This window comes from Pyxicephalus adspersus, chromosome 3, assembly GCF_032062135.1.
Source record: "Pyxicephalus adspersus chromosome 3, UCB_Pads_2.0, whole genome shotgun sequence".
Classification (NCBI taxonomy): Eukaryota; Metazoa; Chordata; class Amphibia; order Anura; family Pyxicephalidae; genus Pyxicephalus; species Pyxicephalus adspersus.
The window spans coordinates 91023847-91039810 of NC_092860.1; the positions used below are offsets into that span (position 1 = coordinate 91023847).

At 36.3% G+C, this 15964-nt stretch overlaps 1 protein-coding gene across 3 annotated transcripts in view; it reads right to left on the minus strand.

The window, feature by feature from the left end:
• CXXC4 (CXXC finger protein 4) overlaps positions 1-15964 on the minus strand; it is a 178869-nt gene that overhangs the window by 150104 nt on the left and 12801 nt on the right. Inside the window, exon 3 of one of the 3 annotated variants that reach the window (XM_072405655.1) lies at positions 4604-4643. The exons of the other annotated variants lie outside the window; for them this stretch is intronic. Within the exon in view, the coding sequence (XP_072261756.1) occupies positions 4626-4643 (18 nt within the window). The 3' untranslated portion in view covers positions 4604-4625. The remainder of the gene's footprint in view (positions 1-4603; positions 4644-15964) is intronic. 3 annotated transcript variants of the gene reach the window in all.

Sequence of the window (15964 nt, forward strand, 5' to 3'; positions counted from 1 at the left end):
TACATGACTGAATGAGTCTAAACAGTGACTCATCCCCTTCTTCTCCAAAGCTCTGCTTATGATTTGAATGAGAGGCAAGGTGCTTTAGGAACATAACTACTGCTATGCTCTATCTTCAAAAGGCAAATGCTTTAAAAAATCATCATTTTAATGTATTTGAAAAAAAGAATGTTTGAGAAAGTTTGAAAAAGTTCAAGTTTCATGGAACTCTTAGTGTTTTTTTTTTTCTTCAGATTATAGAATGCAACGTCCAGGGCAGACCATGTCCAGGTCCACCTACTGGCATCTGTAAGAACAAGTATAGCAGGCACTGTGTTATTGGATATGTATGTGTATTATTGAAAACGTACTAAAAATACATGTCCTTTATAGTTTCCCTTAAACCATTTAAACCAATGGTTGACAACCTTTTGGACATCACGGACCACTAAATTTACAGACTCCTGACTACGCATGCACGGGAGCTGTGTGTCACTCAAAGTGAAAGAAACTTCCCCCAGAGTGATGTCATGATGCCAGAACCCGCTGTCACTCCAGAGAGACAACCCACCCACCGCCCTGAGCCTGTGATGCATATGGGAGATATGGTCCGTGGCTCTGGCCAGTGTACCCCTCCAGCTGGGTCCTTCTCCTGACCCTGTAGAGGCACACTGGCCAGACCTGTGGACCACCAAAATTTTCTTAGTTCGCGACCGCAAATAGCATGTTGTAGATTTGGAGAATAGCCATGTACATTAGATTGTGAACCCCTTTGAGTTAGTGACATGACTATGGACTATAGTGCTTCGACCATGGACTATAGTGCTGTGTAATATGTGGACACTATACAAATACTTGCTAATAATAGTTTATCCTATATATTTTATAATACCATATTACTATAGATTTCAGTGACAGCACACAGTGATATCAACATCCGTATGGCAGAAAAATCCTAAAACGAGGTTAGAAGACAAGCATATTTCTTTCACATGTTGCCAAATAAAATTTATGGTCAAAAAGTAACTTAGGCAACACAGACAAAATCATTTCATTTTTAAATAAAAGCAACAATACCAGAGCAAAAACATACAACATGCATGTTTGCCTTGCTGTATGCCTACCTGCACTTATGTGCACCATTTATAGTCTTTAAATAGTTTGTAGTAGACCATACATTAAAAATACATTCTAAAATATATTCTGCATAGCTCAGTTTTAGTAAGTAATTAAAACAAAATTAAAAAGCGTCTATACATGCCTACTACATGCTGCTAATTGCAGCTCAGCATCTGAGAAATTGCTGAAAGAGACTTTCAGGTCTGCTGCTAAAGTGATATCTGATTATGGCAAATTCCTTTTCCCCAATCAACCTGCACACTGATCTTGGAATACCTGAAATCTAACAAGACTTTAAAGGTTATGAGGGAAAAGTAAAACCAGTAAATAACCCTGACATAGTCTGAGGGTATTAAAATATGGCAGGTTCAGAAAACAAGTCTATGATTGCAGATGGTACTTTATCTTCCAGCACAAACTTGCACAGCAAATTTACTGAAAGACAATTGTCTTCATTCATCAAACTACAATGCATGTGTTTGTCATAGCAATCATTATTTTTGGTAGTGGTTATTTTTTTAAAAATCAGCAGCTGCCAAAATCAAATCAATCACTGTGGACATAGCTTAGGGATATGGGTTAATGAGTCGAGCCTATACATTGTGCACAAATTTATATATTGTCTATTAAACAACAGGTGCCTGCAGGATTTAGGAGGCATATCAGCAAAAATGTAAGGTCTCCAATAAAAAAAACAGATCCTACGGTAGTAGTCTGACTAGATTGCACTGCAATCTTTATTTATGAACTACCATTTAGTGCTTCATAATGCCAAAGGTTTAAAACCCCTGTACAAAGCTAACAGTACCAAGTTATTATTGGAATCTAAGTTAGGAACATTTTCCAGAAACTAGTGAATGAGAACTTAAACCACTCAAACGACATTTAAGCTGGAAGCTGCCTACAGCATTTATGTTATCTTGGCTGACATAAAAAAAAAAAAAAAAAAAAGATGACTGTTTCCAAAAAAAAGTCAAGAGGAAAAAGCAGCCACGTCAGGGCACTGGGGACAGTTCAGGTCTCCGTAGTATTCCAGCACCATTATATCATTTGTGTCATTTACATGTTATCTAGCACCGCACAGCTGTACTGAAGAAATCCTGTGCTCTACATGATCATGTTACAAATTTCACATATTTAAGAAAAATAGTATCAAAATCTTTTCATTTTATGATCACGTTTCCTTCCTCTTTTCTAGGTCAGTAATAAGTTGTAGTGAACTCAAACTGAAATAGCAAAAACTGATTAACATTTTCTAATAGACAGTGAGTGACTCCAGTCTTGGCTGTGTTGTATACCCAGGGCTACTGCTGGAATATAATACTTCCAGGATTTTCAGATGTGTGGCCCATACTGGTATAAAATGGGGTTCTTCCTGTCAGCTAATATGACACATATTACAGGCATGTTTTATAGGCGCAAGCTTCAATAAATATCCAGAAGAGTCATGTAGAACTGCAGCCTGCATAAGAGTGATGACTGATGTAACCATCTTCCAGAAAGGTAAGTAGATGTAACCTATTTTTGCAAAGTGCTGATATTTCAGTTTGAGTTTCCAAGCTTCAGAGTTGCTTTACCCTTTCCTATGCATCTACTGTTGGCGCTAATTAAGTGACTATTATGCTATTACTCAGGCTTCAGTAATGAGTCACACACCTAAAATAAAAAATGGCAGAATACAAAACTTTAAGCCCTTTTCTGTATATGTGATCAGGGCTAGTTGTATAGATGGTCAGCATGACAGACAGGTAGGAGGCATTTGCAGAATAAGAAGTCAGAAATGTAAGCTTCTATTTTTCTCAAGGGAAATGTTTCCGATAAATGTAACTGGGAAAGAGCTAGGGAAAGTCCCACAATCAGATTTAATTCCCCAAAAAACCCTAAAATCTAGGTCCACCAATAACAGCTGTTGTGGTTTTAGCGAGATGCCGGTCAGTCATATCATTTACTATTTTTGGGGGAAATTTAGGCACAGAACTTAATTTGTCTGGTTAAATCACCTACCATTACTAATATAGGTGGTTCTGTCTATCATGTTTAATTTATTTTACATTAGAAACACAAGCATAAAAAATATGAAGATTTAGAGTTGTGTCTAAATCTGCATAAAGTATGATATTTTTAACAAAAAGCAAATATAACCAACAGCTAAAAGACAATGGCAATATTTTAAAATTCTATCATGTGTTTGTGTGGACAAAGGGTTTGCTCATTAGGTGAAGTCCAGCAACCTATAGCAACCAGTATGAAATCCAATGTTGTGTAATTACACTGAAATGTAATGTTGATATGCTACTGCACTTTGAACACCATCTTTTTTCTTTTCATTGTGTTATGTCAGAAGCAAATAGCTTTAAATATTGCTAAAGGCAAAACTTTTCCAGATTTGGATAGAGTGCCAAGAGGTTGAAACCACTATCTGGCATTACTTTGCTGTCTTTGACCCTATTAGGGAGATTCTCTCTCTCTCTGTTTAGATCAGGACAGGACAGGAAGTAAAAGGAAATCTCCCAATTAGGGACATGTAAAACAAAATTAAAAAATGGTGGTTTTAACCTCCTCTACTCTGAAAATAATCAAATTTTGATATACTTCAAAGACCCAAGAATTACATTACTAAGTGTCCAAGTTCACCTTTATAAAATGTTCTACTTGTAATAATATTTCATTCATCCTGCTCTCTATTGAGTCATTTTTTGCACATTTTACAAGCTGTTAAAGGTAACACAAAAGCACTCTATGATTAAAAAAACAATGTGATCCCTAAAATCACATTAACCTGACTGTACCTGCCACATAAAAACAGTGCAGCTCATAGAAGCTGCAAGAGAAGCAACAAAATAAAATAAAATATTTTACATAAAGGTATCTAAAATGTTTGAAACATTTTTAAGTGTGATAGATTAGACCAGGTTCCGCTGGTAATTTTAACTGGCACCAAATATATTATTAGCTATCTGTAAGGGTGGCAGCCTTCCTACTTCTGTCCACACCACTGACCAGTATACTAATGTACTTTGGGTTGTGTATACAGTAATTATAGTAGGGGTTTAAGCAACTCTCTAACACATTTTTCCATTACTTTATATTTTTTTCTAACTTTCAATTGTGTCTGCAAGACAGGAAATAAAGCTAAATTTCTCCACCCAATCAATACAAAAAAATTGCTTTAAATATACTTTAATTCATGCCCACGAGACAATAAAACCTTTTAAAATATGGAAAAAATATGTTTTAAGTATAGCAAATAAATGGCATTAATAAATTTAATGTATTATTCTTGTTTTTGTTTGTTTTTAATGTATAAAGGTGAACTTGCACTATTAACAATAATAAAAAAAAAAATCATAACAAGCTTAACAAACAAAAATCATGGTTACTTACATAAAAAGGATATATTTTAAAACGTATTTTAGAATCCAGCATTTCAATAAGCTTCAGTATTTACATAACACATCTGTATTTACAAATTGTAAGCCTCAGAACGAATGGATCACTCACTCACCAAAGGACGCCAGAGGAGCTTCTTAATAGTGCCAATTGCCCTATAGGTGATATAAATAAAATACTATATAATGACACATTTATATTATATTGCAAGTATTTATCAAGATTTTTCCTAAATGTTCACAGGTATTATAACCAATCAAAAAGCTATTCTAATTGTAAATAATATTTTCTAGAATATAAATAAATGCAATCTCCACTTTCTTATTTTGACATGCAACGTACGCTCTCAGAAAACTACAACAAATTTGTATGCACTTTTCAGACCAACACCATCATACATGGCAATCACAAAAGGATACATTCAACCAAGCAAAAGTAGTGTTTATGTATAATTTGTATTTGCTTATAAAAGTTTTTTCTTTCAGTTATTTGGAATGACAAATTTATGAAAGGGACGGATTCCATCATCGTAGTCCCATTCTAAATTGACCGTGACCCAAATCCTTTAATCCACACATGGTTTGTCAAAGGGTTAAACTACAAGTCTTGGAATGGTTAGAAAGTGTGAAAGACAATGTAGTCCTGGATTACCAATGATTTGTAAAATAGCAGGTGGATAAACACAGCAGACTTGCTTCTTCTTCTCAGATTAGAACTGATGGGTTTCCAGATACAACTGGGAAGCCATCATGGTTCCTATCATTAGGGTTACCCTGAAGCAGCTTGGAGATATTGAGCTCAACTTTTACAAACCTCTTAAGAAGATGCAGACTAACAAGACTGGATTACTGTAAAGTCAATCTGAAAGGAAACCTGCATGAAGGAGGTTGCCATTTCTTTCCTGACTTCCTAGGCTGACTAAGTGGCCCGTTCTAAACCAACGACTTACATAGTTACATAGCAAGTCAGCTTGAAAAAAGACAAAAATCCATCAAGTTCAACCCCTAGGGAAATAAACATATCCCAGATATAAAACCTTATGGACATAGTTGGTCCAGAGGAAGGCAAAAAAACCCTGGTACAATTTGCTCTAACAGGGGGAAAAAAATCCTTCCTGATTCCTTGAGGCAATCGGATGTTCCCTGGATCAACAGTCTGTTATCATTACTTTTAAAGCTTTAATACCCAGTTATATTCTGTGCTTCTAGAAAAACATCCAGCTTTTTCTTAAAGCAATCTATAGTAGTTGCTGAAACTACTTCCTGAGGGAGCCGATTCCACATTTTCACAGACCTTACAGTGAAGAATCCTTTCCTTATCCGGAGCTTAAACTTTTTTCCTCCAGATGCAAAGAGTGCCCTCTTGTTCTTTGTAATGATCTCAAAGTGAATAATGGGGAAGAGAGTTCTCTATATGGACGATTTATATATTTATACAGGGTGATCATATCCCCCCTTAAACGTCTCTTCTCAAGGGAGAATAGATTCAGTTCAGGTAATCTCTCCTCATAGCTGAGCTCCTCCGTTCCTTTTATTAGTTTAGTTGCCTTCTCTGCACTCTCTCCAATTCCACAATGTCCTTTTTGTGAACTGGTGCCCAAAACTGGACTGCATAATCCAGATGTGGTTTAACCAATGCTTTGTACAGGGGCAGGATTATGTCTCCATCTGTGCAGTCTATTCCTCTTTTAATACAAGAAAGTACTTTACTAGCTTTAGATATTGCAGCTTGGCATTGTATGCTGTTATTAAGTCTATGATGTACCAGAACCCCCAGAACCTTTTCCATTTCTGACCTCCCCAAATGTATTTTCCCTGGAGTGAACTTGCAGATTTAGAACCCTGATTTCATTGGGATTTTCCTCATTACCATTCATCTTGTGAATCAACTAGCTTTTTAGTAGGAGGCCAGATTAAATTGAGGGCCAGAAAATTCTTGGAATTCATATACTAGACTACACTGTCCTATGTTCTTTCATTTGGTTTGTAGGTATAGACCAAGCTTTCTCAGCCAGGGTTCTGTGGAATCCTAGCATTTATCTAGAGGACCGATGTCTTACCTACAATGACAAATAATGTAAAAGGAAAATTTTCAATCATCCAATTTAAAGGGGTTAAATTTACAGTGATCCCCAACTTTTTTCTACTTACAGTCATTACAAGGGGACACTTTTTCACTGAAGGCAAATTTAAGTTTGTGCTTCTTTACTGGTCAAAGTTATTAAAGTGTATGTCAAATTCTCCATTACTCTCATTTTCTGTTTTTACCCCTTTCTTTTAAAAAGCTTTACAGCCTACTGATAATGTACCGTGACCTGCAAACATATTCATTTTGTAATGTCTACGAATACTTAGGATGCTCTGCTAAAAATATCATGTGTGTGTTTTTTTTTTTTTTCAAATGACCTCCTTTAACACTCTTTAGTACCTAAATATTCACCATGTGAAGGACTTGTCTTTGTTCACTTAGCATTGAGTAAGACCAACATAAAAGAAAAAGTCAGTGTGGCCATTCTTCACAACTACTATCTATAAGGGGTTCTTCCATTTCTCTTTGAGAGTTACCAATCCAAGTGGAAATCAAATTTCTGCTTTTGACTCTAGACTGGACTGTAGTTAACTAAAATGCAAATGACATCTGAATTACTATTTGCAGGTACTGATCACTAAAGTTATTTTCTGTAAAGAACTATGTATAATGTAGCATATTTGGCTAAAGAAACCTTCTTAAAATTTGTACGTTTTTACTTTACTTCATTGCGATCAGCATTAAAAAGAAAATGTTTGCTTTAATAATATAACAGTTTATTGTCAAACCAATCCTTTTTCCTTTCACGGAAATGTTTTCACACCTTTCAAACTGTATGGTGGAACTAGGTGTATTCATTATTAATTAGGTATGCATTGACCTGTGATTATAGCTTTGACCTGATACAAAGAGTCCTGCATGGAAAGATCCATTATTTCAGTCTCAACATGTAACAGCAGTATAAAACGGAGCACTGAAGATCGTTACCACCTAGCAATTAACAGCTGTCTGCAAACCATGGGAGGGTGGAAAGGCTTTCGCCCCCAGTCACAATCTTCAAATCATGAACTAATTGTGTAGAAAGAAGTAAACAATAAAATCCCCCACAAAATCTGGACTGGGTTATCTACATAGTTTTATTACAACTCAATTCTGCATTTGAAAATGTATGGGATTGCTTTCCCACCCCTGTTTATTTTTACCCATAAGCACTTTATACAAAGCACCAGATAAAACTTTATACTGGTTATTTGAATTACCTGCTGGCTCTCTCTAGTACTCAGATCTCCCATTTAAAGTCAATGGCACTACAAAATGCTGTCACAAGTTGCTCCTAAGTAAAGGAAAGAAGTAATGCACTTTTCACAAGGTCCTGTCTACAAAAGACTATAGAAAAGCAGAGTTCATGGGGTAGTCTTATATACTTCTTCCCACATGTCCGAGTTTCCAAATCACAATTTTAAAAACTACAGATTCAAAAAATGATTTAGTCTCCTTTATGCCAATTCTATTTTTCTGTCAGCAATCAAACCTGTAGGACAGTAAAATCATTACCAACAATGCAAAAAAGACATTTTTACGCAGGTCTAAAGTAGGCATATTTACTAAGGACAACTCCCATATTTCTTTCTACCTTATTGACCCCATAAAACTATTTTTACCTATCAATTGATTTACCTATTTTGATTATTTAAGTATAATTATTCTAGTTGCAGTCTGATGGTTAAGCCCTCATGGCAATGTATATAATGCACAAATACTGTAAGTATTGCACTAATATATATGATATATCTGAAAATACTGTGTAGTAAAACTGTGTGCTGACTCTTTCTACTTGCCATTAGTTAATGTGAGCAGGCAACATAGTTCTTTTTAGGATTTCCAGCCTCAATAGTCATACAAGTGAATCAAAGCAGAACTATAAGTAAAATAAAAGCACTTCTTTAAACTTATGTCAGTTATACAGACTATATTGTTTAGGCTATTGTGTTACTGCTAAAACTATCAATATAATAAAGGAAAAAGAAACAAAGTTCACAAATGATAAATACTATGGTCAGATTGAGGTCGCAAGCAGTAAAACAAAACTAGCATGTTGAGGAAAGCAATGGAAAAGCAAAAGAGAATACAGTAAAACCAAAAAGCAAAAACTTTACCGCCACAAGCAATGTGATGCAAGCACCTGCAACCACAACTTGGATCAACTAATGGAATGGATGTGGGGCAGTCACATAGAAATGGAGCCTGTATGATGTGGTGAGGGTTTGGACGTGGAATAAAATAAGAAATAGTACCAATTAAATCCCCTTTTAACTCAGCAGCGCGGAGCCAGTTCTAGTACCTGTGATTTTTTATTATTATAGGTGGTGTCTGATAGGCTTCTTATTCATCTTGAAAAGTCCAAAAATGACTTCTACCATGCCATAGTCCCAGTCTCTGTTACTGCCTAGTGATGTATTTCAAATTTGAAATTTTTTGGACTCCATGGGAGACATTTATCTCATCTCACCCTGGAAGGTTTGATCGGGGGCGCCCCCCAGGCACACCTATCCCTGTTTAATTGTAAAAATGTACAAAGTCATCACCTAATTGGGTATTAAGCCTAACCCAGTCCTTCCTCTACCCTTTTTTTTTCTTCCTTTTTTTTTTTATTTTCGTTTTCATTTTCTCTCCTCTCTTCTTGATCCCTTTTTTATCTTTTATCTTTACAAGATAATCGTAAAGGTCAGATCGTTTAAATCATTGATCCACACAAGAGGCCCACAAATCAGGTTTACTATCTCCAGTGGGTATATACTGCAGGATTACGCACATATTTTTTATGAAGAAGACCTACTTGCTACTGGATTGGGTCATGTTCATAGTATCGTGACATCTTGATAAAGCTCCGCCTTTTTTTAATATTGTGTTGAAACAATTTTTTTTTTTTTTTGTATTCACCTAATGCTTTGTAAATACCAACTGTTATAATCAACCAAATAGTATTGTGCATCTGCTACTGTTTGTTTTATAACCTTGTTGTGTGCTTTTTCGCCTTTTCTTTCTGTTTTCTGTACTGTCAGTGTTGTTTAATTTTCTTGGTTACTGTACCTGTAATTAATATCTCTGTTGAAAAATTCAATAAAAATTCATTTGTAAAAAAAAAATACAGCAGGGAAGTTGGGAACAACTTCTAAGGGCCAAAGAAGGAATGTAGACTTAAACACAGGGATCCCACCAACAAAGTCTTACAGAGAGCTACTTCTGCTAAAATTGAAAATATAAGTCCTATGTGGAAAAGCAAAAAATAATTAATAGTTTTGTAATCCACCTCATTTATTTATTTAACTCATTTTAAGAACTTCTAATGCAACTCACAGAGTACTTAGATCATTCAATTCTGGAATTCACCACGCGGTCTTATGACTCTTTGACATCTTTACATCTTCTTAGTGTGAACCTGCTCTCATATGACTGAGGCACCATTGGCAAACCCCCAAATTCTGGCATTTTCTGACAAATTACAATCGACCTGAATGGTGCAAAGCTGTAAGCACAGATCCCTTTACAGGATGTTAGGTCCACATGCTACTCCCATGGAGTCTATTTCTGACAGTTTGGTCAGAAATATGTGCAAGTAGCCCACTAGAAGACATCTTGTAGAAGCTCTGGCAGTGCTTCTGCTGCTGCTGGGTTGTTACCTTGCTATTGCCCTGTCCTTGTAAAGTCCCATTTCCTGGTATCTCCTCTGTGCTTTTGAGATCTTGCAACAGTGTGCATGAATATGCCTTCCTGGAGGATCTGCTCTACCTGTGCAACCTGAGTGGGCTGCAGGTACCACCTCATGCTAGTGTTCAATACCAGAGGTGACAAGGGTGCCAGCAAAAATCAATTGGAAGAAAAATGGTTTGTGGTAATGGTTTGGGGGTTGGTTTGCTGTTGCACTTCCTGTTTTTTAACAGTGTATATGTATATATATATATATATATATATATATATATATATATACACATACATACAGGTAGTCCCTGAGTTAAGAAAATTCGACATACAGATGCCTCCTAGATACAATAGGCTTCCTTAAGGCTTGAAGGCGGAAGGGGTGGTTTGCATGACTTGCAGAAGAATGTTTTGCTAAACACAGCTGAAGTTGTGGGTGATCTTAAGAGTGGAGCTGATTTGTAACATCTTGTAATTCTTTAATGACCAAGACAAACTCTGCAGTAGTTTCTTTTTGCATATCAAAGCACAGCTTGCTCCAGAAGTTAATGAATGTCTAGGCTTCATAAAGTTTTTTTGCTTTTTTTGCTTTGTTTCTGATTAACTCACAGTGAGGGTTTCATACAGTAACTGACACCACACTGCCTAATATTATGTTGAGATAAACATCTCTCCTAATTGCATTTATTAAAATAATGTACCTTTTCTGACTTACATACAAAGTCAACTTAAGCACAAACCTACAGTCCCTATCTCGTATGTAACCTGGGGACTACATGTGCATATATATATATATATATGTGTGTGTGTATTTCCCCGGGGGTTCATATATAAATGCTGAACTTTCCTAAGCTTTAACATGGCACACATATGATAAATAAGTTACCATTAGATATACAAATAAACCATGTGAGCTAGCTCAATAGGCTTAGTTGGAAGATACATTTTGAAAATCTGCAGTTGTGTCAGCTACATAAAATGTGATTGAATGTGTGAGGAAGACAATTACATGATATATTTTTCAGTTGTTATAAATCTGAATACACAATTTAGAAGTATTTTTTAATGAAATGTATGGGATTTATCCAGTAAAAAATGAATGTAAAAATGAGAAAAACCTATTGATACAATTTATTACTATTTCTTGTGTATGGTTAGGTTTCTTGCCCTTACAGATGGGCCATGGACTTGGGGTCTGTTGTTTATCGTCATGTAGCATGTATGATTTATCCTTCAGTATTAAAAAGGATACAGAGGGGTTATTTTACTAGGGAAATACAGACTGTTCCCATAGGAGAAGAGGAAGTGTTGTTAACTGCAATCATTAATCATGGAAAGGAAAAAATCTTTTTTTTTTCAATTTGTTTGCTTGATTTTTCTCACACAATTGATCATCATTCTCTATATTTCAATTTGGCTAACTGCTATGACCTGAAAAGTTGTATCTCAGACTACCTACAAAGTGATTGCAGACTTCATTGCTCCTGTTTATCTCCATATAGTGAAACAGGACCCATATATTAGCATTTTTATTCTGCAAAAATATCAGCAATGATAAAAAGATTTAATAGAAAACCTAATATCCCCTGCAAACAGTGTATCAATGAATACCTGTATCAAATAAATATTTGTAAACTAACAGCAGTTTATATACTTTAAAAAAAACTGAGTGTGTAATGATTTCACTTCTACTTGACAAATTTGTGAATTTTAAGCAATAAGCATTCTTATCTGCCTGATTGGCGTCCCATTATCTGTCAAAATGCCAAGATACTCGGCAGATTACAGCTTCTCCTGCAGATGCCAGCAATGTATGATGGCCGAAGATCGGAATAAGGAAGATGGTGGTACCCCCGACAGAAAGGGACAAATGTGTATTACAGGGTGTACTTCCGCTTTAACTGACCAATCACCAGTGCATGTGATAAGAAACTTCAGATATAACTAGATATGACTAAATATGAATTTTGCAGAAACACTGCCATTTGCCTATCAGTTTATATTACTGCAAATGCGCTCCGTCTGTCAGTCACAGTGACTAGAGGAGCACGGTAATTTACGTTAATAAAGGCACCGGGCAACAGTGGCTCAGTGATTAGCACTCCAGCCTTTGCAGCGCTAGGTCCCAGGTTCATATCTCAACCAGGACACTATCTGCATCGAGTTTGCAGGTCCTCTTCGTGTTGGGGGGGTTCCCTCAGGGTACCCTGGTTTCCTTCCACATCCCAAAAACATGCAGCTAGGTAAGTTGGTTTACCCACAATACTGACCTTAGACTGTATTAAAAGACATATGACTGAGGTCCCATCAAGCCCATATGCATGTATCACAATTGGGTCTGTGGTAGAGGCAAAAGGGGAACATGCTCCACACATGGTGAACCTGCCCTAAACTCTCCGCTTTCTGGAGATCGATATATCAGCTGATAGAATTGACCCATATAACGCTACAGCCTGACCCATGGCAGGCCATACTGAATCTTCCAGACATGACCTTTCATTGCCCCCAAGGGAAGGTGATCAACTTTGTGTTCACGGCAGCTAAACAGGTGGTCGCAAAAGCCCCAGGTATCACATGAAGATGTGGAGTCCAGACTCGACAACATAATGGTCTATGAGAAAATAACCAGTATCCTTTCAAATACTCATGATAAATTTCAATCTGAGAGCCATGGATTGCATACCGCCACCCTGGTCCTTCACCCGAGGCACTGACTGGATTGTGAGCTAAAGTCCTGTCGTGACTAACATGCTCCAGGTTCTGACTTCCTCTCGAATCCCCTTCCTTTCCCTAATCTGTGTCCCCCTTCTGTGTCATGTCTGTCCTTTGCTACATCCATGATACCGGCTGTAAACCCCAAAAATGCCCTATCTTAAGTTTAACCTCAGCTTAATCACACTGTAACTCTGTGAATAATACCATCTTTCCTACTCAGGACTGCTCCATGATCTTGATGGATACTTACCCTCACAAAATCTTATAGAACTTGTCAATGGACACATTGGGGTGACACCCCTGGCTGACTTGATCTACTTAAAGCTTGTTGACCCCTTACCCCTTGTATTTTTGCCTACCTCCTTCATCTTTTGATGCATTTGATTTACATATGGGCACAACTGTAAAAACCAATAAAGCTCATTGTTAAAGAAAAGAAATATAACTGAGGTAGGGACATTAGATTGTGAGCCCTTTGAGGAACAGTGACATGACTATGGACTTTGCAAATCGCTGCATAATATGTCAGTGCTATAAAAGTTCTGTGAAATAATATTAATAAAAGACACATTATAACATAGCACTGACATAACACAAACCTTTTCTTTAAGATACAAGGAGGCTGCCATTGTCTATCCCATTCTGAAGATGCCAGTATTCTGGCTGGTGCACTGACCAATTGAGTTCAGTAAGATTTGAGCCAATGACCTAGTAAAAGATTGCATATCAGTGGGGTTAGATGTCCTTATTTGCATCCTTATTCCAGATAAAAAACACAAAGGGGCCTGATTTAACCTCCCTAGTGGTTCATTTCTTTCCAGTTTTATATGTCTAAAAGCAGTAAATTTATTTTACAGTATATTATAATAGTATGAGTATAATAAAGTTTGAAACACAAAATCAAGTAAAAACAATAAATTGAATAAATTAAAAAATCTAAATATTTAAACAAATTTTTTTTTAATTTTTCCAAATTTTTAAAAAAAATACATATTATACTCATACTAATATATACTAATATATATGTTCTTGAAAACAATGTACTGCTTATTCATATATAAATCCAATGTATTGCATTCAATACAGTTATTTTGTATTGAATGCAATACAAATGGATTTTGAATTTCCCGCCCCGCCGGCAACATACACGCGCACCGATGTCACCAGGAACTCCCCGGAGTCTCATTGGGTGCAGAAGCCGGCTGGAGGAAGAGAGAAGAAGACGAAGATCGTGGCGATGGACAACGCGGGACGCCGGCGGATCAGGTAAGGCTCTATTTACTATTACCTCCCATAGGATTACTTAAAGTTACCGCTTTTAGCAACTTTTTTCCACCCCGAGTCACAATCGGGGTTACCGCTAGGGAGGTTAATAAAGCTCTCCAAGACAGGAGAAGATAAGACGCCCATAGGAGAAACTGGGTGATCCAGCAAACCCGAAATCGACGTCATAAAGAAAACATTTGCCTTTAATTAGTAAATGTTTTCTATCCTGGACCTGATCCATTTTAAGATTGCTGGATCACCCAGGTTCCCCAGTGAAAGTGTATCTTTTCCAGTATTGGCAAGCTTTCATAAATCAGGCCCAAAGTATTGAAGCAATAATGTAAATATTGCAGAAAGAGAAGTAGAGTTAAAAGCAGTCATGGTAGCCTTTATATTTCATAATCAGAAGTCATTAATGCCTTGGTGCTCTGGCCATTTTTAGCAGCATCAGCAATTGTTACCTAATTTACCTTTAACCCCAGCACTAATGTGCATCCCAAAATAATTTTTTTTTTTTTTTAAACAAATAAGGCTGTTTCTCGATATACTGTTTTAGTAAAAAAATGCTTTATTTTTTATAGGTTGACAAATGTGCAAAACTGTGAAAGAAAAATTAGTACTTTACATTTTTTTTCAATTTTTTTTATTGATTCTGACATTTACCTTATTAATAGATCATACCTGAGATGAACAGCTGGGGGTGGCATTGTTTATCTCCAGGTTCTCATTTTTGTCAATAAAGCATGCGATCGCTATGTCAGGGCTGAAACAGTGGTCACATGATTGGAACCTCTTCAAGAGAAAGATTTTTATAAATGTATCCTCAACACAAGGTACTGTGATGGGAAATGGTATTTAACAGACTGCTGGCAGAAGGAGGCTAATCAAACTTTCAGCGTGTATATACAATTGGTGCTATTTACAAATATACAGAGTTCTTCTTTAAAGGGAACACAAGACACTCCCTATGCCTCCTACAATTGATTCATGGACACCTAATAACCGGAATGGTGTTCTATAATATTGGGCTGAAGGAATTGTTCATATCTCTTTGCAAGTTTCGATTTCTGAAGCAACCTGGCAGTAGATGAAAAGGTGGAGGTTGTAGGTAAAGCAATACAATGTTTTTTAATTATTTTAGGTAAAATTTACTTTATATATTGCAAAGTACAGGCAAAGCACAGGTTTACTTTAAAGCTGCAAATATTCTCATATGTGTGTACATGCAAATGGATTTTTATCTGGTCACAGAAATATACAGTAATTGCTGGAATACGTCAATATATTAGTCAAAATCTGAATCACAGTGAAGGCACACCATATTGCGGCCGGCTTTTGAATCAGCAACAAGGCTTAGAGAAAGAATGATTTTATATTAGTGCCAGACACCACCAGGAATAGGATGCCAGATTCATTCATAAACAGTCTTTGCATATTTTTCCATGAAATTAGGTTCTTCATTAACCTGATCCCACATCTAAGCATAATGTACATATAACTTCATACATATTTACATGTACACATATATGTATGTTATAAAGACAAATATGTCGTATCATAAAGTGTAGATCTTACAAAAATGCCAGGGCATGGCATTCTGGGGGGGAGGACCACTTTTTATATAATAAATAAACAATGTTCCCAACTGATCAGGATATAGCTAATAAAGAAATATATACAGGAAAAAAAACATGCAGGTTATTTTTCCTCCTACTATGTGTTCAAAGAGATGTATAGAGCCTTTCCATGCTTTGTTCCTCATTATGGT